This window comes from Anas acuta, chromosome 25, assembly GCF_963932015.1.
Source record: "Anas acuta chromosome 25, bAnaAcu1.1, whole genome shotgun sequence".
NCBI classification, from domain to species: domain Eukaryota; kingdom Metazoa; phylum Chordata; class Aves; order Anseriformes; family Anatidae; genus Anas; species Anas acuta.
The window spans coordinates 405,720-427,821 of NC_089003.1; the positions used below are offsets into that span (position 1 = coordinate 405,720).

The 22,102-nt window shown below is 51.9% G+C and overlaps 1 protein-coding gene across 1 annotated transcript; it reads left to right on the forward strand.

The window, feature by feature from the left end:
* The first annotated feature begins 7,320 nt into the window (after window positions 1-7,320).
* Window positions 7,321-9,713, forward strand: HOXB1 (homeobox B1). Its single transcript, XM_068661094.1, has 2 exons — window positions 7,321-8,252; window positions 8,981-9,713. Exons 1-2 carry the CDS (start codon window positions 7,553-7,555, stop codon window positions 9,304-9,306), a joined length of 1,026 nt encoding a protein of 341 aa, XP_068517195.1. The 5' UTR covers window positions 7,321-7,552; the 3' UTR covers window positions 9,307-9,713.
* Window positions 9,714-22,102: the final 12,389 nt, after the last annotated feature.

Below are 22,102 nucleotides of genomic sequence, written 5' to 3' on the forward strand. Positions count from 1 at the left end.
TCTCTTCACGAACGCGGTCTAGCAACGTGCGATTTTAAACACAAACCTCACATATCAGGGAGGGAGGGCGCGAGGCGGAGGGGGTGGGGAGGCTTATGAATGGAGGGGGGTCAGCGCAGGAATCAATCGCGGTGACACCCAAAATAAATCACATTACGTCTTTGCTAAGTCACCGGTGGTTCCTCGGGCACGGTAGAACCCCGGCGGGCGGTGTCTGCGCGCGGGGCGAGCCCGGGGGCGCCGCGGGCAGGGGCCGAGGGGAGCGCGGGGAGCAGCCGAGCGGCCCCTACCCACGGCGCTGCCCCGGCCCCGGCCCCAGGGCCAGCGGAGGGCCGGCTAAGGGCGGCCCGCGGCGGCCGGGGGCAGCGAGCCGCGCCCGGAGGGGCCCGGCCCCGCGGGGCTCCCCGGGGCCGTGGTCTCCGTCCCGCGGGGCCGTTCCGGCGCTCCGGCGGCTGGGCGGAGCCGCCCCCCCGCGGGCCAGGGCCTGGGAACGCGCTCGCTCGTTCTGTGCTTTCGTGTTGGGGGCGTCGGAGCCGGGCTCGCTTTCTGCTTCGGGCAGTAAAAAGAAATAAAACGAAAGAAAGCGAGCCCTCGACAGATGTTCTCGAAATTGCTGTGCGAAGATCTGGGTTATCGCTCCCCGCCGGAACAAAGGCAGGCTGGTTTTACGGCTACCGTTTCACTCGGAATGACACCGCTGGCCTCCCTCCCAACCAAGCGAGCAGACGTTTCAGACCTGCTAGCAGCTCGCTCCGGGAGGGAGTCAGTCTATACTTAAAATGGACGTGGATGGCAGTTACGGTACGCAGGTGAACGTTACCAAAAGCACCCTCCCGTCGACGAAAGGAAGCGGCCGGTGCGCGGCCCGCGGGGGCTGCAGCCCCCGGCCGGGAGTCGCCCCCCGCTGCGCTGCCCCCTCTCCCGACTCCTTCGCTCTGGAAGTCCTCGAGCCAGGCGGGGGAGGATGGGGGGGGGCGGGGGAGGGAAAGCCCAGGCCCAGCCCAAGTACCACAGAAGGCTATTCATTATCTTTAAGTTTATTTAATATCTCCAGCTTCTGGAACATACTCAGCGGCAGCGTTGGCGCTGCCAGACGCTGTCTATCAAAGCGCCATTTGTTCCAGTGCTTTACAGATCCCCCCTCGCCCCCCCCCCCCCCCCCCCGCCCCGCAGCACTCTGGAGCACGGGCTTGTTGCGGGGCTGCTGGAGCCGGCGTTCGGTGGCGGGGGGGCGCGCAGCCCCCGCGCTCGGCGCTGCCTCGGCCCGGGCCGGGGCCGCTCCCGTGCCCCGCCGGGCTCACGCGTGTGCGCGTCCCGTGCGCCAGGGGCCCGGTGTGTGGGGGGGTTCTCGTTCACCCGAAGCCGCGTACATTGGCGTCTCTTGGCGAATGGAACTCGCAGCGGATTTCCACGGCACAGCCGCCCTTTCCGCGTGGAAGGCAGGAGGGGAAGTGAGAGGCGGAGGGGGACGCACACTCCCTCCTCGGTGTCCCCCATGCGGCGCGGCCCACGCAGGAGCAGACCCGGGGTGGGGCGGGAGCGGGGGGCTCCACCGACGTACACCCTGACACCTTATCAATACAAATCTCTAACAAGGGCCCTTCTGCAGGTCGTAATGACTTCTCAAAGTTGCTGCAGGTCTAGAAAGCATGCCAGTCACAGCCACAGATCAATTCTACACCCACGGAAAGTGACTTAATAAATGGAACCTCGCCAGTTATTATCCTTGCTAACAGCAGGCCCTTTCTTATTTGTCCTAATTAGCAAGACTGAAATGTCGGAGGAAAGAAGGGGAATATTCAATAAAATCTAAATTATTGAATGACTGTAAGATTTCGCCATCAGTTCAGCCATTCTTTACCTTCTTCAAAATGTCAAACAAATGGGGAATGCATATTTGCAACCCTGCCCTTCTGTTCTGTGCAACTGGAGGGCATACATTAAGCATATTAAGCGTATTCAGCTCTTGATCGTTGTCAAAACAGTGCAATTGCCTCACGATTATTAACCTAGAAATATGCAAATGAGATACACTCACACGTGTTGTAGGGATGCTAAAGTAATATTTATCTTGTGCTGGTCTAGTCTGGGGATGTGTTTGCTAAAGAGCTACTTGAAGCCCTGAAGATGTTGAACTAACCCGTTAGAGCCATGGGAAGGCTCAGGGTGGAAAACCTTCTGTGAAGGAAACGCGGGCGAGACCGAGTGGCAGGCCCCGAGCCTTTGATGTGAGAGGTGGGAAGCGTTTTACTTCTCCCGGGGAATCACCCCGACCGCCCTCCGGAGCTGCCGGTGCCAGACTTCGGCTTTCCGGGAACTACTCTGTTTTCTCAGCTGAGTCGTAGCATTTGTCCCGCATTGAATGCACCCCTGTCCTGACTGGCAGGAGCTTGAGAAACTTTCCTAAGGCTTCATCACCGTCAAAGCAAGGAGCTGGGACAGGGCACCTTCCTCTGCTCACCCTCCTGGCACCTCCCGCCTCCACCGCAACTTTGCCGGTTACTCTTTCCCTTCTAAGGGGGAAATGAGTGTCGGATTCAGAGAAACTACATTAGGAAACGCTGCTGTTAACCCAGGTGAACCTAGGTCTCAAAGCCAGGGGGATACTATTTAGAATCGTGCCGGTTGACATCACTAATGCTGACCTACCAATACCGGCAATACCGATGAAGATGTGAATAAAGCCAAGCACGTCGGGTCTAGGTGGAGCTAGCCCACTTCTGGTCCGCAGGGTGCTGATAACTGCAGGGACCGGAGTGAACCCGAAGGGCTTGGGGCTCCCCGGTTCAGTCCCGGCCCTGCACCCCTCAGTGGGGCTGCCGCCCCGGGCAGGTCGCCCCTGTGCGCAGGAGGGACACAGACATCTCCTCCCCGAGGCTTAAGCGAACCTCGGTGCCCAGACGAGTGGACTGGATCACAGGCACCTCTGCCCTGGGGATCACGGAGGCACAGCCGATGCGAATCACAGGCAATAAGGACAGGTTCCCCGAAGCCAGAGGGAGGAGTTTGATCTTTCGATGCACGAGGAGGTGGGATTTGAAGGGGTTGTGCCACGCTCAGAAAAAGAAATACAGAAACAGTTCTTTCTCACCCAAATCTTCCACTCAAAATGTCACTCAAGAGGCCGAGAACAGAAACCAAGTCTCTCTGACCGGCTAAGAGGGTTTCTATCCGCCCCCGGGGGATGGTGACGGCCCGTCCAGAGATCTGCACGAACAGACTCCAAGCCAAGCCGCCAAATGCCCGGCGGCTCTTGGGGCGCAGCAGATTCCCGAGAAAGGACATCGCGCTCCAGCCGCCCCCGGGGCCTGGCCCGGCCTTCTGCCGGCCCCCGAGCGCGGCAGATAAGAAGCGTTGTATCTTATCTGAAGTGTCTCGTATTCATTCTGCAGCACGGACAGCACGGAGATAGCCCCGTGCTTGTAACTCATGCAGGGGATTCCTTTCAGCATTTCTTTGGAATCCCAAACTTTGAAGCATTTTCCCATATTATTATTTTCTCTCTTCAGTTTTTAGACTCAAATATACTCAGGCTTAGTAGGCTATGATTTAACCATGCCACATGGTTACCGAGACTGTAAATTTCTGACAATTTCTAAGGACAAGTCCTTTTCGGTGATAACGAAGCCCGCAGCCAAACACGCATCCCGAGCGTCATCGCTGCTTCTTATAAATCACCCCACGAGGAGCCAGAACTGACATTTCTTACGCACAACACAAACTTTCTCCGCAGAGAGTTATCTTAAACTCCAAAATGAAGCATCTGTAGACTCTGTGTGCTCTGGAGCCTTTGGAAATGCTCCATTTCTTCTGTGTTGCCTGCACAGAAAACTCCCAAGTCTGCCCCGGGTAAACATTTCTTACAAGAAAGAAACGCCTTCAGAAGGGCCTTATCCTTCGTGTCAGGCAAGTTGTCTCAGCAAGCTGCTCTTAGGGCGAAATCTCCCTTTGGTCTCTCCCCAGGCTGCTGCAGTCCCGAGTGTCACGGGGCTTGCTTTATGCCGCTAAAAGAAAGACATTGCACTCAATAAAAGCTTTATTTTAATAAGATGCCTTCATCGGGTTGGAACGAAAGGCGTGGTTTTCTCGAGGGGGCCCAAAGCCTCGTCCTCGCTAACAGTGCAAGCGCGCGGGTGTGCTTCCAAGCGGGGCAGCAAGCCCACGAGCTGCCCTACGTTTTGTTCACCACGGCCCTCTGCTTCGCGGGGGGCGGAGGGGCCAAGGGCACTCGGGGCGTTTGGGCACGAGAAGCCTCCTGCCACCGACAGCTTCGCGGGAAAAGTGATGTTATTCTCGGTTCTTATCTGCTTATCGGGCTGGGTGTGGGTGGCAATGGCTCCCGAGGCGTGCCAGGCCCCGGGCTGGAAGGAGGCCGAGGAGGGAGCTCCCCTTGTGCTCCCTCCTTTCCTCCTCCACTGACCGACTGCTCTCTTGGGCAACGCAGTTTCTTTTTCCGGGAATCAAAGACCTGAAACCTCCCCACTGGCCCTCTCCGCTAACTCATCTCGAGATATTTTGTTTTAATCCCGTCGGTTTGGGGGGTGGGGTGGGGCAGAAGAATTACTGTCTTCCTTAGCACGTGAGTGAAAATCAAGCAATAGATATGACTAAAGGCTAATTAACTATTTTCGTGGTGTGAGGGAGGAGGCAAAGCTCTGGTAATTTGAGAACCTCCACTTACACATTTTCTTCGGATGTTTTGACCACCTCCCTTCTCTCAACTTTCCATAAGGGGTTTTAACGGAATAAATGTGCAAATAATAGCATTATGCTCGCCAGGCGACTGCTTGTTACCAATAGTCTGGTATTTCTTTCACCTGCAGTATCGAAACTGGTTCTCACACCTTCTCCGCAAAGGGAACGAAAACCAAGCATAACGACAGCAGTGACCTGATGGCGGTTCCAGCGCTAGGAGGGAAATTTGGAAAAGCGGTTCCCCGGCGATTCCCAGTGTGCTCGCGTGCTCATTGCTGCTGCGGCTTTCGAAAATGCCGCGCAGCAGCCACAGGCCGTGCATTCTGGGGAAGAGCACGTTGCTCCGGGGGAGGAAGGCGGCGCCGGGGCAGCGCGGGCCGAAGCGGAGTCCCCCGAGCCGGGCAACGCAGCGCAGCGCACCCCGCCCGCCGCCCGCTTCCCGGTTCCGCTGCAGCCGGCGGCTGCCGCTGCCCCGCCGAAGGCCGGGAGGCGGCTCGGCCCCCGGCCGGGGAGCCCGGCACCTGCCGCCCCCAAGTCTGCCCGGTCTTGCGCTGCCCGGGCTCCGCGAGCAGATGGCGAACGCCCGAGCGGGAGGGCGACGTCCCCTTGCTGGGAGGAAATTGGCTCCAGCCCCCCATGCTTTGAGCGCGACAACTGCCTCCACGGAGGGGAAGAAAACTCTTAGCCGAAGTGGTTTCACCTCTATGCACCCCCGTCTCAGCTCTACCTTCGCTTTCACACGCCCACCTCCTCAGTGGCTTCTTTTCCCGAAGAAGCCATGGCTTGGAGTGGCTTCCAGGGGTCCAAGGGCCACGTTTTATTCCTGCTTGGGTCGGGATCTCTGCTCTGTTCCAGGGCCAAAATTTTGATCCCGTCCCATACGATTATTCCATCCACCAAAGAAGCTGTGTTACCCCCCCAGAACTGCCTCAGGTCTGAGCGGAGCTTAATAGCAAAACTTTTTCTTCCATAACTCCGCAGAAGTGAGCTATCTCGGAGCTAATTTTGCAGTTCCAGAAGACAGCTGTATTTTAATGACATAAAGCACCCCCTTAATGTAACAGTGGAGTGAGATCATGGTGCAAAATTATCAGACAATACGAAACAAATGGTTCAAGGATGAAATAAACATCTATCTTTTTTTTTTTTCATTTTACATCCATAAATCATCTATTGTAAGTATCGTTTAAATATAATACATTCAATTTAAGCGCGAACACAATACAATACAAAAAGCACTCCTGGAATCAAATTAGAAACCGATTTCTTTTGCAAGGGAAATTACGTGAGAGTTGCTTTGAATCTCTATAATCACTTTCTGTGTTTTCTGTTTTATGCAAAAAAAAAAAAAAAAAAAGAGGTATCCAGTTTCAGAGAACATTTGTATCGTAAAGTATTTTCTTCTTGAATATCTCAGCATCAGCAAAGTCTGCAGAATACATGAATAAGTACTAACACAGCACTGGAAATAGTTTCTCTTTATTCTTTTTATTGATGGACGAGAGACGTAGTTGACTAAATATCACGTCTTCTCTCGAGGGCATTTGAATATGGGAGGAGGGCTGATGCTATTGCCGTTTCTTAACAAATGTTACCCCAACGGGTTGCATCAGCCAAACCTCTGAACTAAAGAACGTGCTTATGCCTTTCAAAGTGAACTTTTGGCCTGATTAAAAAAAAAAAAGTGCCCTCCTGGTTCTTCCTAGAGGCTGAATAAGTAGTAAATATCCTGACAAGTAACAAATGACTGTGGGCGTCATATTGTTGGGTGCTCTTGTCTCCCTTCTGCTAACAAGTAAATAAATGTTGCCTACCTATGTTTCCATTCTCTGAGCAGTGAGTGGCCGGACTGAAGTCAGTGTCTTTCCACCTACTCATCACAGGGACTCTGCTAGAGGAAAGCTCCGGTCTTACAGCAGACTCAGGGAAAGATCAAACCAGGTCTGCCGTAGAACAGCAGAGCCTGAAGTTCCAGAACTGTTAAAGCCCTTAAAAACATATCATATTTCATATTTGCAGAAGTAAATGTGGAGATAGGTAGGTACACGGACAAATGGATGGATAAAAAGATGGGCAGGATGGTTACACCGACACAGATAATTTTTGATTCCATTCCTCCAATTGCTAAGCTGGGCATGGTTTCTCTCCAACAAAAGACATTCTGTCTTCGTAACTTTATTTCATCGTCTCATTAGAATACTGATTTAATTACATTGCTTTTACCCACACTGGCCCTAGACACAAAGCCTGCGTGGCAAAATTAAAGCACATAGAGCGTAGTTTTCGTAGGAGCTTTTAGCCCAGAAAACTCCAAACACGTTCAAGCCATTTTCTAGGTAAAGTTTCGCAATGAAGAAATGAGCATCCTTTTGTACTTGGGGCGGTGGAGGGGAGAAGCAGTCAGACCTCCCTACCTCTTTTTCCATCTTTCTTTCTCTCAGATGGAGTTAGGGTCGGGAAGAGCCTTTTTAAGTTGGGTAAGGGGAAGTTCTGTTGAAATTGGCTAATCGAATAACTCGGGGGCCTTTTTAGCACTTAAAACAGTCGCAGATAATGCTAATTCTTCCCCCAGCCCCCCTCCCCTTCTCCTCCACCTCCCCGCACCCCACTTCCCTCCTCTCTTTTAAAGTCTTTGAGGAAAGATTTTGACGCATTCGTGTTGTTATCAGATTGATGGGCAGGGTTTGATTGAAACCCCTTTGTTATGCAAATGTCAGGCCCTTGATGGATGAGCTCAGAGATGTGACAAACTTCAGGAGCCCCTCGCTCATTGGGCTGGGGGCGAGCCACGTGGCCGCCTCCCCCTGCCCCCACCCCGGCCCCGCCGAAGGCTCCGGGGTTCGAGGACCAGCGATGCATGGAAGGAAGTTTTACAGCTTTGACATACTATCTAAAGGTTGTAGGGCAGGCGGAATCCCCCCAAAACAGGCTGACCCTCCTCCATCAGTGGCAGATGGACAATACTAGGATGAACTCCTTCTTAGAGTATGCAATTTGTAACCGCGGGACGGGCGCCTACCACCACTTAGAGCAAAGCTCCCCGTCCTTCCCCTCGTGCTCAGGTAGCCCCGCCACTGACACTTTTCACGGAGACGGCCGCTTCGGCGCGGGGGGGAGCGCGGCCGCGGCCGCCCAGCTGCCGCAGCAGGGCCCCGGCTTCGCCCCCGCCCCGGCCGGCCGCGCCGTGCCCTTCGCGGGCGCTGCCCCGGCCGCCGGGTACCCGGCCGCGACCTGCGGCGCCGGCTACGGGCCGCCCCCGCTCTACCTCGGCGCGCAGGAGCCCGATGCCGGGTACCTGCCGGCGGCCGGGTACGCGGCCAGCGCGGGGCCGCACCTCGGCTCGATCGCGGAGGGCTACGGCGGGGCGGCGGCCGGGCACTACCCGCAGCACCTTTACGGGCAGGAGCAGCCCGGCTTCTTGGCCGGCCTCTACGGCAGCCTGTCGCCCGCTCCGAGCGAGGACAAAGACCCCGCGTGCCCCTCCGAGCCGTGTCCCAGAGCCGGCACCACGCAGACCTTCGACTGGATGAAAGTGAAGAGGAACCCGCCCAAGACAGGTGAGGCTGGGGCGCGCAGAGCGGGCGGGGAGGTGCCCCCGGGGCCGGGGCAGGCGGGGGGCAGCGCCGCGCCCCGGGGAGGGCTTCTCTGCCTTCCTGGGGTCTCTGCCTTCCCCGGGTCTCATACTCAAGGCACCGGGGCTCACCCTTCGGAGGAACACGGGCCCGATTTTTTAAGCGCCAGTCCAGCGCTGCAGAAAAGCCAGCTAGAGATCTTGCAGACACACCTGATGGAGGGACCCTGAGCGCACTTTCCCGCAGGCCCATTGCAGTTCAAGCCCAGCTCGGAATAGGAACCGCTCCGGGTTTCCTGCTTCTTCCACAGACGTGTCTCCCATGTTCCCCATTGTTCAACTTCCTTCTCTAAAATATCCCTTAAATCGCAACCTTCCCTCCACCCCCACCACGATCAAGCGGGCCCTCCTGTCCCCTTCCACTCCTTCCCACGCACGTTAAGTTTCAGGGCAGTTTGTGGGGAACTGGGGTGACGGGGTGCCAGCGAAGGGAGCAGCACTGCAGTCTCTCCCCTCAGGTTATAACCCCGCGCCGGGAAGCCAGGGGACAGCTCGGGCTCCGTGAGCAAGCACGACGCTCCGGGGGGCGGGGGCCAAACGCCCAGGAGAGGTGTAGCAGGGCAGAGCCCGCTCGATCGGGCTTCCGCAGGGCCTCCAGCCCCGGCCAGGGACTGCTTTGGCTGCTCCTGCCCTGTTGGCTTTTGCTCGTTACAGCCAAAGTGTCGGAGTACGGGCTGCTGGGCCAGCCCAACACCATCCGCACCAACTTCACCACCAAGCAGCTGACGGAGCTGGAGAAGGAGTTCCACTTTAACAAGTACCTCACCCGGGCCCGGAGGGTGGAGATCGCCGCTACCCTTGAGCTCAACGAAACCCAGGTCAAGATCTGGTTCCAGAACAGGCGGATGAAGCAGAAGAAGAGGGAAAAGGAGGGTCTCGCCCCAGCTGCTGCCTCCAGGTCAGCGAAGGAAGCGAGTGAAGCCTCGGATCAGTCCAACTGCACCTCACCTGAGGCCTCCCCCAGCTCGGTGTCCTCCTGAGCCGCCCCGCAGGGGCAGGGAAGCCTGCCCGGGGCGGCTGCTCCCGCAGCCCGAGTAGACACACACGCACGAACACGCACGTCCCGGCCGCACACACGCGCGGAGGCAAGGCCGTGCTTCCTTCCGAGCAGCTCCCTTGGCTCCAGCCGACTCCATGCGTGTGATACTAATTCTCCACCTTGCCTTTCTCTCTTAATTTATAGACCCTCCGTAAAACGTTGGACTCCAAAGGAGCAGCCGTGTCCTCGTTTGTCCTTAGCAATAGGCGTTTGTCTCAGGGACGTTTCTCCCTCTCCCTTCTCCCTCCCCAGTAGGAACTGCACTTTCAACTACAGAAACTTTAAAACGAATTTAGTTCTCTCCCGTTTTAAAAGTGTGCACAAGGACTTTTGTCTGCAGGAATGCTACTTTTCATGCAATTTTCCTCCCCGAGAGATTGTAAAAAAAGTTTGGGGTGTTTTGTTTTGTTTCCCTTTTATTTACTCTGTGTATCTTGGAAAGAGATCTGATGGGCCCAAGACGCTAGAGGCCTGTGGGAAGACCCAAACAAACACAAAGCAAAAATGCAACTCCTTTGGTACCATTTTGCACTAGTGCTGCTTTACGTGGTTTTCTACGCGCTCCTGGTTATAGCTGGTACTAATCCTGGGAGAGGGAGGGCTGTTACTAATCCTGGGGGAGCGCTGTGTTATCAGCGTAAACGAGACGAGGCGAAGGCAGACCTCGGGGTACTTTGGACAAGGGTCACCGTGTTGCGAAGTGTGAGCGCACGGGAACACGGCTGCGGGGGACCGCGGAGCTTGGCATCCCCGGACGCTGATGCACTGCCTACTATTTATTCGTCTCGAAAGCCTGAAGTCCTGGAGCGAAGCTGCACGGCTCCTTGCACCCCCACCCTCTTAGGCTTATCGGAGTCCGATAAAAACATTATTTAACCATGGCTGATTGTTTCCCTTTCCCAGCAGAAACTTTACAGTAGGACGAACTGAAAACCGTGGCGACTTTTGTTAGAGTTTGTTTTAAAGAGAAAAAGGTCATCGTGAAAAACAAGTGGTTTCTTAATCGGAACCTTCTGTTTTGCCTCCACTCCCTTCCCCATGCTTTGTATGTCGAAATGAAACTACCTCAGTCCAATAAAGTTTACTTTTTCCACACTCACGTCCTCTCGGCCCTAAGCGAAATGGAAATTTCTCCCGTCCAGGGAAGTGCGCGACACGGGGAGGGGAGCCCGGGCTCAGAGGGAGGAGGAGGAAGGAAAAGGTCTCCGTCTGCTGCTAGAGTTCCCAGGCAAAGTACCCGATCCTGCTTCCTGCGGGGCCGTTCCAACACCCCTCCACCCCTGCCTTGGCACCGGCAGCTGCAGGGTCGGGACCGGCTTTCGCCTCTGCAACGGGGGAGTTCAAAGCAAGTCTCCCAGACGGGACCGGGTAGAAACGCGGAGTTACTTTACAATGCGAAGTGCAAGGGGGCCTGATGAGAACAGCAAATCCTCCTCCTCAGTGTAAGCACCCCGGCAAGGAAGAAGTTCTGCACTACCGAAGCAGCGACATTAACTGGAACCAAGTTGGGGTCTGGGGGTGGGGGAAAGGCGAGTTTCCCAATTATACGGAACGGTTCTGTAAGGTGGGCCCAACACAAAAACGGAACGAAGCGTCGATTTAGTTTTATCTCCTCAGCTTCCGAAGGCGGCCCCTGGAAGGAGAGCGGGTGTCTTCCAGAGCGTGAGCAGTGCACAAGGCCAGGGTGCGGAGAGACCGGGACCCGTGGCCACGGCGGAGACAGAGCCCTTCCGCTGCCGGGGGGGCCGCGGGCCCGGATATAGCTCTGACCTTTTTACCTCGAAACGCCTCTGGGATTTCTAAACAAGTAAACAGAGAGGCTGCCAGGAGAAACTATTGTTCTAGCTTCGTCCCATTTGCAAACCTTTTTGGTGCGGACGTTCGCGGGGCCAGGAACCGCGAAGTACCTGCCCGGCCCCGCGGCTCCGACGGCGGGGAGCACCGCTCCTGCCCGGCACGGCAGCCCTGCCCCGTGCAACGTCCGCCGGGCTCGGGGGACGTCTCGAGCGTCCAGTTAGCTCGGGGACAACAAAAAGACGTGTGTGTGTGCGGGGGAAGGTGAAAAGAGGAGTTTGTTACACTAGCGGTTTGCAAAACATCAGGAGAGGGGAACGCGAATAACAAAGAGCAGGCAGCCAGACTGCGCAGCGCGCCGGGCATCAGCCAGCTGGGTTTAACCTGTTCGCTGGCCCAAGGCGATCGAAGGTTCTGCTGAATCTGCGTGATCTAAACTGTCTCACGGGAACGGGGGGTTGCGCTTCAGACAGCTCGTGGGTTTCCATCGGGGAGGTTTCCGTCCCCTGTTGTCTCTGGACCCGGGAAGGGGCCGCGGCTCCTCTCGCCCCCCGACGAGCAGCGCTGCGCCGGGCCGGGCCGGGCGGGGCCAGCGCTCGGGGAAGAGCCGGGCAAAGAAAAAGGCCGGGACAAGCCGGGGGTTACTGAAGCGCTGCTGTGTCGGGCACAACAAAGGCTCCCGGCTCCCATTTGAAACTCAAAGGGAGTCTCCGGAAGAGCCCGCAAAGACAGTGCCGATGCGCCCTTACATATGTAACCCCCCGGGCGCCCCCCTCACCCCGTCCCCTCGCTGCCAGCCGGGCTCCTCTCACCGCGCTCACCTCCCGCAGCCACAGACCTCTCCCCGCTCTCTCCCTCCAGGTTTCTCACGCTCCCTTTTGTCTCAGGAGCCCTAAACGCGCCTCTGTGAAGCAGGAGCCGGCTGAACGGCCCCGCAGGACACCTGCGGCAGGGGGTCCCGCGGCCGGTACCGGACGCTCCCGCAGGGCAGCGAGGGCCACGCGTGTCGGCCTCACGCCCCGGGAGGCGGGGGCAGGTGCGGCCCGCACCTTCCCCCGCAGCCGTCGGCCCGGGCTGCACGGGCAGAGCTGCCTGCAGAACTCTGCCGGGTTCAGCCCTACCACCACCGCTGGATTATATGGCAAACACGAGGCCTGCACGCACTCCTTTATTTTATATAAATGATACACAACGACGGGGCTATTCCCTTGTCTCCACGTGCGTCTGTCCGTGATTCCCTAGCATTGCATTTTTTTATGGGCAGGAAAATTAGCCAAGACCCCTCTACGCTCACGGGCAAAGCCACCTCCTAATGGAGATAAATGCCTTTAATATCCCAGAGGAAGGGGAAAATCCCGGTTAAAGAGAAGCAACCCTGTACATTTTTAATGGCGGTCGCTGTGCTGGAGCTGTTGTCCCCCTGCGGGAGGAGGGGACGGGGAAGAGACGCCCTCGGCACTCCCGGTGATCTGGCCTGGCACGGCAGACACTTCAGGGCCATCTGTTCCTTACCCCTCGGTGTGAAATGTTTCTCCTAAGGCATTTGTTCTCACAACGTGAGGCCCTTTTGATCTCAGAAAAGGACATTCTATTAAATAATAATAATAATAATACCTGAAGACTTCCTTACTTTCAACTCCACTTTGCTGGCTTTACACTTAAGGTGTGAAGCTTTCCCGGGGGTCTCTGTCCGGGGGACAAAACCTTCCCTCTGTGATTGTGCTCTGGCTATTGCTGACCCCTGAAAGTCTTTGATGCCTTGAAGTGATGGGCAACAGGGGTCGAAGCCTTCCGGGTTTCTCCAAATTTGTTTCACACAACAAAATCAATAAGGAGCTACCCCCTCCCCGGATCTCAGAAAACGAGAGCAGGGTGAGGAAAAGATGTTTTTGTCACACTGTGGGTGAGTCAGAACCAAAACACTGCTCGATACGTCTTCTGAGAGCAACACCAAAGCAGCAAGTTGTCCACACACCCGCCAGCATGGTAACATGGCCAAGGGAGCTGTTACACCCTTGATCACGGAAACTGAGAGGGATTTTCATGTCTGATACATTTTCTCACCGTTTTTGACGCAAGCACATTTTTAGGTGTCACCAAAACCCGCGGAGAACTGGGAAGGAGACGCACAGCCCTGGGAAGTGCTGGCTGAATGCAGCTGCCCTAGCTCCCTGCTGGGCAAGGGGCTTGCCCCCGGGCATGTCCCCTGCCACACAGCCCCAGCAGCACCACTGGGTTCAATCGTGGGAGCTGGGCATACGTCATTTTATCTGGATTGTGTGTGTTTACAGACAGTGTATGTCATTTGCCTCCATATCAAATATACAGCATGTTTATTTTTGAGGGTTCAGTCTGCATAGGTCATCTGGACTTAAACTGGGGGACCTCTGATCTGTTGCTTCATGTCGGACCCCAGCTGTAAACCCTCCCACACGCTCTGCTCATTACACTAAAAGGGCCACTCCATGGTGCAGCCCCCTTTCTTCTTTCTTTTCCCCTCTGCCCCCCAGCTATTATTTTCCACCAACACAGATATTTCAGTGCCAATCAGCTTCAGGGCTGCATTACCCTCTTAGGCAGGTGAAATGAGGTCTGGGGCAAAGGGCTGGGGTGGAAGAAACAATTGCAGAAGTAAGTGTACAGAATGTTTCCTTGCTCTTCAGAGGGCTCACCTATCCTTTCAGTTTACACTGGTCTGACAGCTCCATTTCAATCCCAGCCTTCACATGGATTTGTTCAATATTTACTCAGGCTGATGGGTTTGCTCAGAACTTGCCTCTGTCAGCCTTGCTCTGTCGGGTTCCCTTCCCCTCGGGCCCAGGTTCACACAAAGTTCAGCCTGAAATGAATTCACCCAAAGATGGGCCCAGCTTGGCCTGAGGACCAGAGATGGGGTCAAGCCTGGGTCTCTGTGTCCCAGCCAGCCCTTGCGAAGGCAGTGCTCAGCACTCCCAGCCAGGAGGCTGCTTTGAAAAATTATTTGGGGTTAAAAAAGAAAAAGCTCCAGGCCAGGGAGGACACACCAAGAAAGGCAGGAGCTGCTTTTCAGTGCAGAGAGCACAGGTCAGCCCTTCCAGGAGGGTGGATAGTTCACGGACATTAACTCTTACCAGGGGGCCTGTGTGACAGGGAAGGTACAATCCTGCAAATGCAGTACAACCATGAAAACTGCCACAAGGGAGAAAGTTGCCTATATATGTGCATGTATACATATATACAAGTATATGCACTCCCTATTTTATAAACATATACATTGCTTTCATTTAAGTACAAACCACATATATATTATATAAATCTATTATATATATATATATATATATATATATATATATATATATATATATATATATATATGAGTAAACCTGGTGGCAAGGGATTCAATCTTAAAATGAAGAGCAAATCAAACTGATGCAAAATAGAAAAGAGCGTATCTGGAGAACAGCAACTGTAAGGCCCCAGAGACACAATTTGGGAAAGGCATGAAGCTGTTTGTGAATCCTCAGAAGGGTGCTTTGGGACCAAGCCTGGGAGAGGAACCTGGCACTTACGGGGCCAGGTTTGGTGAGGGGACACTCACTGCTCTGGGGCAGGGTGAGAGCCGGCGCTTCGCAGCACTGAGCCTGCCCTGGGATGTACCAGGTCGGGCCACTTTCAGAGGCAGGGAAATTCATCTGGGTTGCAAAAAGGGCTTATAGCAAAACCTGCATGAGTTCCCATTAAGAAGATAGAACAGCAAGGTAAATCCAAAGCATCTCCAAATGAAATACCAACTGGGTTGATATCCAGGGCAGCACCGTGGTGGACCCTGTGAGGTGATGGAAGGAACACGAAGTGTCTGGGGACAGTCCCAGAGACTCAAGACATCACAGGAACACGGCAGGATCCGAACCTGCCCCTGCCTGGTGCACTGGGTGTCTCTGGGCACCTGCCAGCTGCCTGAAGGATTGGCAAAAAGCCCCATGTGAGTCTCCAGAGGGTCAGACAGTGGGGTAGGAGCCCCTTCCATGGAGCTGAGAGGTCCCAGCAAGGGCAGCACTTGGCCTCAGAGACTACCTGTACACTGGGGCATTCACAGATGTGACTTAGGGTAAGAGAGACAGAAACCTTTCTGCCTCATCTCTTTTCCTGCCCCACACTCTGAACAGATGCTAGAGACAGGAACTAAATTCTCCAACAGCACCATTTTAGGCTTTGCTCATTACGAATATAATGATTACTTATAAATTCACCTGTATGGAGAATTGAGACGAGTTCCATGAGACGAGCTCCATGAGATGAGTTCTTCCCACATCAGTTCTTAGATGGAGGCATTAAAAACTGAAAACTAGAAAGAGAAAGCACATGACAAATTCCTATCGAGCAGACAAGGACTTATGTTTGAGGATCTAAAGCCTAAAGCTCTGCGGAATATTTGCACCTTTGTAATATCTGGCTGAGTGTCTCTGATAAAAAGGGAGAATTTGAGGTCTGTATTGTGAATTTACAGCCCTTTAACACACAACTGCCAAATTGTCGTGTGTGAGGTGTCTCTTAAAATCAGACACGAGAAGGAGCCACTTCCTTCTTGTGTCCTTAAAGATAATCCGATGAGATTTAACGGATTTGTTTATGGCTATAAAATTCTGGAGGTTATCACAGTCTCTGCTGATTAAACAACCCGGCAAAGTGTCACAATACAAGTGTTTTAAGCTGCAGGAAAAAAGAAGGGGGGGGGTTGAAATCTCACACACTTCTCCTGGTCTTTCCCCCGCGAGTAGGTTCAGTGGAAATATTGCCTGTTGGAAATCTTACCTCAGTCTATCTTTATTTAATTTCTTCCTTCACTCATCAACTCTTCCTGAATCATTTTCTTTGCATTTTCTTCTTCCAGCCCAGCAGCGGGTGCTGGGAGATCCCAGTGGTTTTTGTCCACGTCTTCCATCTTTTTTCTTGAGACAGCAACACATGGAGCTACACGTGGGAAGACAGCAAGAAAACAGCGTTACCAGAAAGAAAACAATGTATCACTTATTTGAAATAGAGAAGCTGGCGCTAATAAATAAATAAATAAAAATAAAAAAGACATTAAAACAAGTTGTTTCTCGTCTAAAAACAAAGTCTCTCTAACTTTTGCTAAGAGTTCAAAAAGTCCAAGTTCTTGCCAAGCTAAAAGATCAAACCCATCACCAAAAAGCCTTTCCTAAACAATTTCCGTAATTTAAGTGAGAAGATTTTCCCTCAAACAACAAAGTGGCTTTTAACCTCGTTTATAATTATTAATTCGTCTCAGAGAGGAAGGAAATAATAATAATTATTTTTTAGTTACTACTACAAAATATTTCTTTGTGTGAGTTACTCTGACCATGACACATCTGAAAATACTGGCATTGCTGTCACGAAAGGGAACAGTACTCGAAATCCGGTTCCCGATTTCAATCCCTTTTGCCGCAATTAGAGTGTTAATAGTCACCGATTTGCCGGGTGTTTCACCACACCACAGAGCTCGGAAACGCCGAGCCTAACCCGTTTATTACGGAAAAGGATACGAGAAAAATGTTTTCTTAATGGCACTGTAATTGCATTTTCTACGTAAGGATTCGAGATGGTTCATACTTAAACGCCGGTTGACAGAGCGAAGAAAATACAGCTCCTTCCAGCAGCCGGAGACCTACGGACCTCGTGCTTCAGAGGTACCGCTGAGTCTGCGTGACGGAGCACCCAGTCCCGCAAACCCGAGGGGTTTTTGCGCCACGCCGGAGCCCGGAGCCCGTCGGAGAGCGCCGGGACCGCAGGGGCCGGGCCGCGGCGATGGAAGGAGCGGGCGGTGGCTGCCCCCGGCCCCGGCCCCGGCCCCGGCCCCGCCGGTGCCCGCTTTGGCACCGCTTCGAAGGACGGACCATTTCCGAGCCGGACAGCCCCCGGTGAAACCCATCGGTTTGCTGCCTTCCCGAGTTTTGGTTTCCAGCCACTCTTCCCGTTAATGTGTTATCCTGTGCGAGCCGGATGGCACAAAAATCCCTATTGCCATGCAATAAACGTCGCCTTAAATTATTCTCCTATAAAAGATCAAACGTCCTGGCACCATTTGTCTCCCACAATTATTTTTTGGGGGGTATTTCTAACGAAGAAGCTTATTAGACTCACTCCCTGCTTTCCCTTTTTCTCTCCGTGAAGGCTCTCTTCTCTTTATAATTAATGGACTTGGCAAAGCTTTCCTGCAGTTTGTAGGAATATGCTAGCAAACGACAGCATCTCGCTGATAGATGAGGAGCTGGGCTTTAAATCAGTCCCTACTGATACAAATTATTTTAATATGCCCCCCTTATGATTTGTTTCGATTTTATGAAGTAGTGAGCTATGTTGTAAGACTTGATTATGGAGGCTGGTTGCCTACAAAGTTCTGAAGTCTTCTAGGGGAGCGTTTCTGAAAGGCTTGTTACAAATTCAGTGCATTCATAACTGTGTTGCCAAGGTTGTGCATATCAAGGAAAAGTAAATCTTTTTTTCTTTGACCCACACCCTGCCTCTCCTCCATGCTGAAGAGGAAAATGATAGTGCCATGGAAATCAGCAGACACTCTCCATGCATTTAGTATTGTTTCTGCTGCTCTATCAACAAACTAAACCAAATCAAACCCCACATAAATAACAAAATCTAAACACAGAATATTTTCTTCCCCCTTCCTCCCTCTTCTCCCTCTCCCTTTCCCCTTCTCCTCCCTTCCCCCCCCCCCCCCCCCCCCCCCCCAGATAACAAGGCAGAATAATGTAGGGAAAGACTGAGATAAGGTTTTGTACTGTGCACACTATTTCCCAGGAGGGTGAGGCTCTTGCTCTGCTGGGTGCTGGGTGGCAGAGAGGCTTTCTGCTTCATGCAGCTCATAGATGAAGATATCATGGGCTGTCTGAATTGGCTGCTGCTGCCCCTTGCTGCACTCCAGCAGCAGGGATGGCTGGGAGGGAACTGGTAGTCCTCAGGTACGCTGGACCAAGCCTGTTCACCTGTTCCTGAGAACTTGGCAGTCTGGAGCCAACCGATCCCCAGCTTCCTGTGAACACGCTGGTACTGGAAGTGAACGTGCAGCGAGTTTTGTTGGCAGAATGGGTTGTGGGAGCACTCCCTAGGGACAGTTTGAGTGAACTTCGTTTGAACAGCTGATGAAGGTAGTCTGAGGTCAGCTGGCTGATGCTGGAGCAGACAGAGCCTGAGAGCACGACTGTTCAGCTTTCAGGCAATGCCAGACTCATACAGGTCACAGACACCCTTCTGCAGATTTCCTGTAAGATGCAGAAGAGGGTACTTGTTAAGGACCTGCATTTCTGCAATGTCTTTGACCCACCGTGCAAGTTTTGTCCAGTCATACATGAAATACACCAAGAATAACATTTTAACTGTCCTGTGCTTTTCTGTCATCGTCAGCACTGGACATAAATCAATTGTGCTGTCTCGGCTCTGAAAGGTATGACTGGAACGTCATCTGGCTTCCTCAACTGTCTCAGTGCCAAGGCCTCGGTACCCTGCTGTGCTGGACTGTATTCCAGGCGAAGCACAGTATATCAACTGCCTTCAGTGGCCATTGTTTCTCAGTGAGGAGAAACTTTCATGGAAGCCCAAGACGAGGATGCTTGTCACCCAATTAATGCTTTAGATGCATGCAATGTATCAGTTCAGTGCCTGAGTGCCTTTTGGTCTCTGTCTCTGCAAGATCAGAGTACTTCAGGTTGCTATCAGAATCACTTAAACAGCTTAACAGTTTATTTTTTTTTATTATTTTTATTTTTTTTCCTGAAGACCTGTGTAAAAGTTTACAACTCAGTTCATACAACTGGGCTTGTACCAGCTACTTGAACATACTAAGTTAATGCAGTGGTCAGAGGTCAACAGCATCAAGCTGAAACTGGTGACATTTCTGCCAGTAAATTCAGAGCTGTACATCACCCTGCAGTTTCTCCCTTCTTGTTCAATACATTGAGAGGTTGTGAAAGGTGCTGTTGGTGGGCCTGGGAGAATGAGTCCTTGAGTCTAATCATAGTTTGGGAGTGGCAGGTGAAATTTCATCCTGCCAAGGTTCCTTCCCTTCCTGATCTTGAGGCATGGGAATCCAGTGTCAGTAATTCACTTCATCTCCAGTTTGTGCTAGAGAGTATCAGTTCCAATGCGATTTGCTTGCTTTTTTTTTTTTTTTTTTTTTACTGCAAAAACACAGTTCTGCTTGGCCTTAGATCTGCTGAACTCATTTCATACACCATCAGAGAAAGTTTCTTCTCAGTAGCTACCAGTTCAGGCCAAAGTCAAGCAGCACCATGAGCTTTCTCTGCTCTCCTGCTCCCAGATGGACCAACATTGGTAGATTTCTACTTTTTAGCTAAATCTTCTTCTATAGTGTGGCCACATTACTGCATAAAGGGGGGTGGGGGCATTCCAACAACATTTGCTCACAAGCTTATTTAAAACATCTTATATACAGAGTCTTTTTGTCTGTCCAGTTCCTACAGGAAAGAACAGACAGAGATGGTTGCAAAACTCCTGATATTACTGCAGAAGGAGTTTAATAAAACATAACAGCACACATGCAAAGGCTCCCAGTAAGATAAAAATTCTCCTTGATCTGCTGATAGGAAGGAATCTATGAGAGTGGCAGATCAAAGGGACAACAAAGGCCAAACCTTTAAATAACAAAAGCCGTACATGTCTTCTCGTCTCCCTCAAAGTTGTCTCCTTCCTATGCGCTTTGGGCCAAACAGTTTCCTATGGTAATTAATTTCCAGAAACTCAATGTTTCAAGTAGCACAATAACCAAGGAACTCAGGGGAAAGGAGGAGGGTTGTTTTTCATAACGTTTCTTGGAGACTCCACATCTTTCAATTTCTTATCAGTTTTGAAATACAAGGCATGAAGTCTTTAGCACCATTGGGACCAAAAGGTTATCAGCATGTAAATACCTGAGCTGGAAAGACATGTTTGAGAAAGAACAGATAACATTTTAAACATACTTATAGCCCACATCCTCTCCAATTTTTAACCCAATTTCACCTGAACTTTCACAAGTAACGGTGTGCTTCTAATAACCCAGCAGATAAAAAAAGGATTTATCTCAGATCAAGAGCTATAGAACCAGCACTGTGACCACCTCTATTATTTACTTTTTGTTAGAAAGTGACAGCCAGCTCTTTCTTTTAATAAAGAGTTTTAAACATGCATCTGAGAACGTGAACTGCTGGGCCAGTGGTAACAGAGCAACCTGTGTAACATATCTGTGACAAACGAGGAAATTGAGATGGAAGGCATGACTGGGGCTTTCTCCTTCCCACACAAGGGCAAAATCAGAAAGAAAATTCAGGATTTCTTGTTCTCAGAAGTAACCACTATACAATGTCAATTCTTAGCTCGAAGACCACAGTTCTTTCTATCTGGAAAGGAAACACGTCTGCCTCAAAGCCATCACTTCCTGTCAAAATAGGTAAGTGAACGCTAAAATAGCTAAAGGGTATATTCAAATGATGTAGAGAAAGAAACCAGCTCCAACAGTATTTCCTTCTGATGTGTGGGAAATGCCCTGATATTAAAAACTGGAAGGGGCAGGGCTTGTTTTGTAAGGGAAAAAGCAAGAGAAAGCTGCAGCTCTGACTTCAGTGCCGGGTAGGTCCCGTAGGGTCCCGGAGCAGGCTGCAGGCCCTGCTGCTCAGTGGGCTCAGAGCTGGCAGGACGAAAGCACCGCCAGGAACACCTCTCGAGTCAAGAACCGAACGACCTAAAACACCAGCGGCGAACCTCTTCTTTGCACTGCTGTCTCTAGCAGCCTCAGACAGCAGTGGCAGGACTCTGTTCATCGTGGATGCTTATAACAAAATCACTCCCTTCCTAATTGCTGGAGCTGTACTGAATCCAGAGACCGCCTGTCTCTTCCCAGAGGTCAGATGAATCACCCCCAAGATTTCCCTGACTGTGTTGACCAGATCTCTGCTGCCTGTAGAGAGCTTCCGTACAACCAGCTTAGATGAAGATTGCTACAAACGAGGTGGTGTTTTCCCCTTGGAAGCTGGGGTGCCCTGATCGTTGGTGTAAATTGGCACCACCTGATCAACTACAGACTTAAACAAGGAAAGAGCATGGTCTCTAGTGGACGACCCAAAAAGCATGACTGTATCAAAACTGTTTTAACTTCCAGTGGGGTAGTGAGAGGGTATTGAACAGTCACAGATACAGGAGAGATGAGACTGACTTAAATTCACTTTTTCCTCCATGCACAAGTGCAGAAACTGATACCTAGACAAAGCAAATCAAACCCTGGTACTACTCCATGAGCCTTCTGACTGTGTCATGATTTGCACAAGTTTCTTACAAAGACAGAGCAGAGATGATCTGGGAGGTCACACGCTGCTGGTGTTATATAGAGTGATGCAAAAGCAGTCCCCATAGCCAATTCCAGCCCCCACTTTTTTTTTTTTTTTTTTTTTTTTTTTTCCCCAGCGTCAGCTTCATGGTATGCCTCATAAATCTCTGTTTAAAAAAAAAAGATCACATATTAGTGTTTTATCTCTGGTATGTGCTACCCCATGTTTTCCCCACTCACAGCATATTAGCATCACACAGGTGGGGAGAAAGCAAAATAAACATTATCAAACAAGGGCATCAAATATTTAGTGTAGAGGTTTCTGAGTATTTCAGGATGACTAGGACTGTTTAGATATCAGATGTTCTCCTGCCAGGTCAAATGAACCATTGCTGAGTAATGGCTAAGTTCCCCTGGCCACCTTTGGCCAACAGTGCATTATCACCCCTGCCCTTTAACTTTCTGTCCAGGGCAAGAATCACTTTCTTAATCCAGAATCTCTGCCTAAAGCTGTTTCAGCTGAGACAGGGGATTGTTTACACAAGGTGTAGGCTCCCTCCTCTCCACCTGGTTTCTGTCTGGGCCACACTGTTAGGGATGAGGGCAATACATCATTTATCTTGGCCTCATT

Bases quoted from the DNA above. Each gene is read 5' to 3' on its own strand.
- HOXB1 (XM_068661094.1), top strand. From the start codon at position 7,553: ATGGAAGGAAGTTTTACAGCTTTGACATACTATCTAAAGGTTGTAGGG. The intron at 8,253-8,980 runs GTGAGGCTGGGG...TGCTCGTTACAG, and splicing joins GAGGAACCCGCCCAAGACAG to CCAAAGTGTCGGAGTACGGG.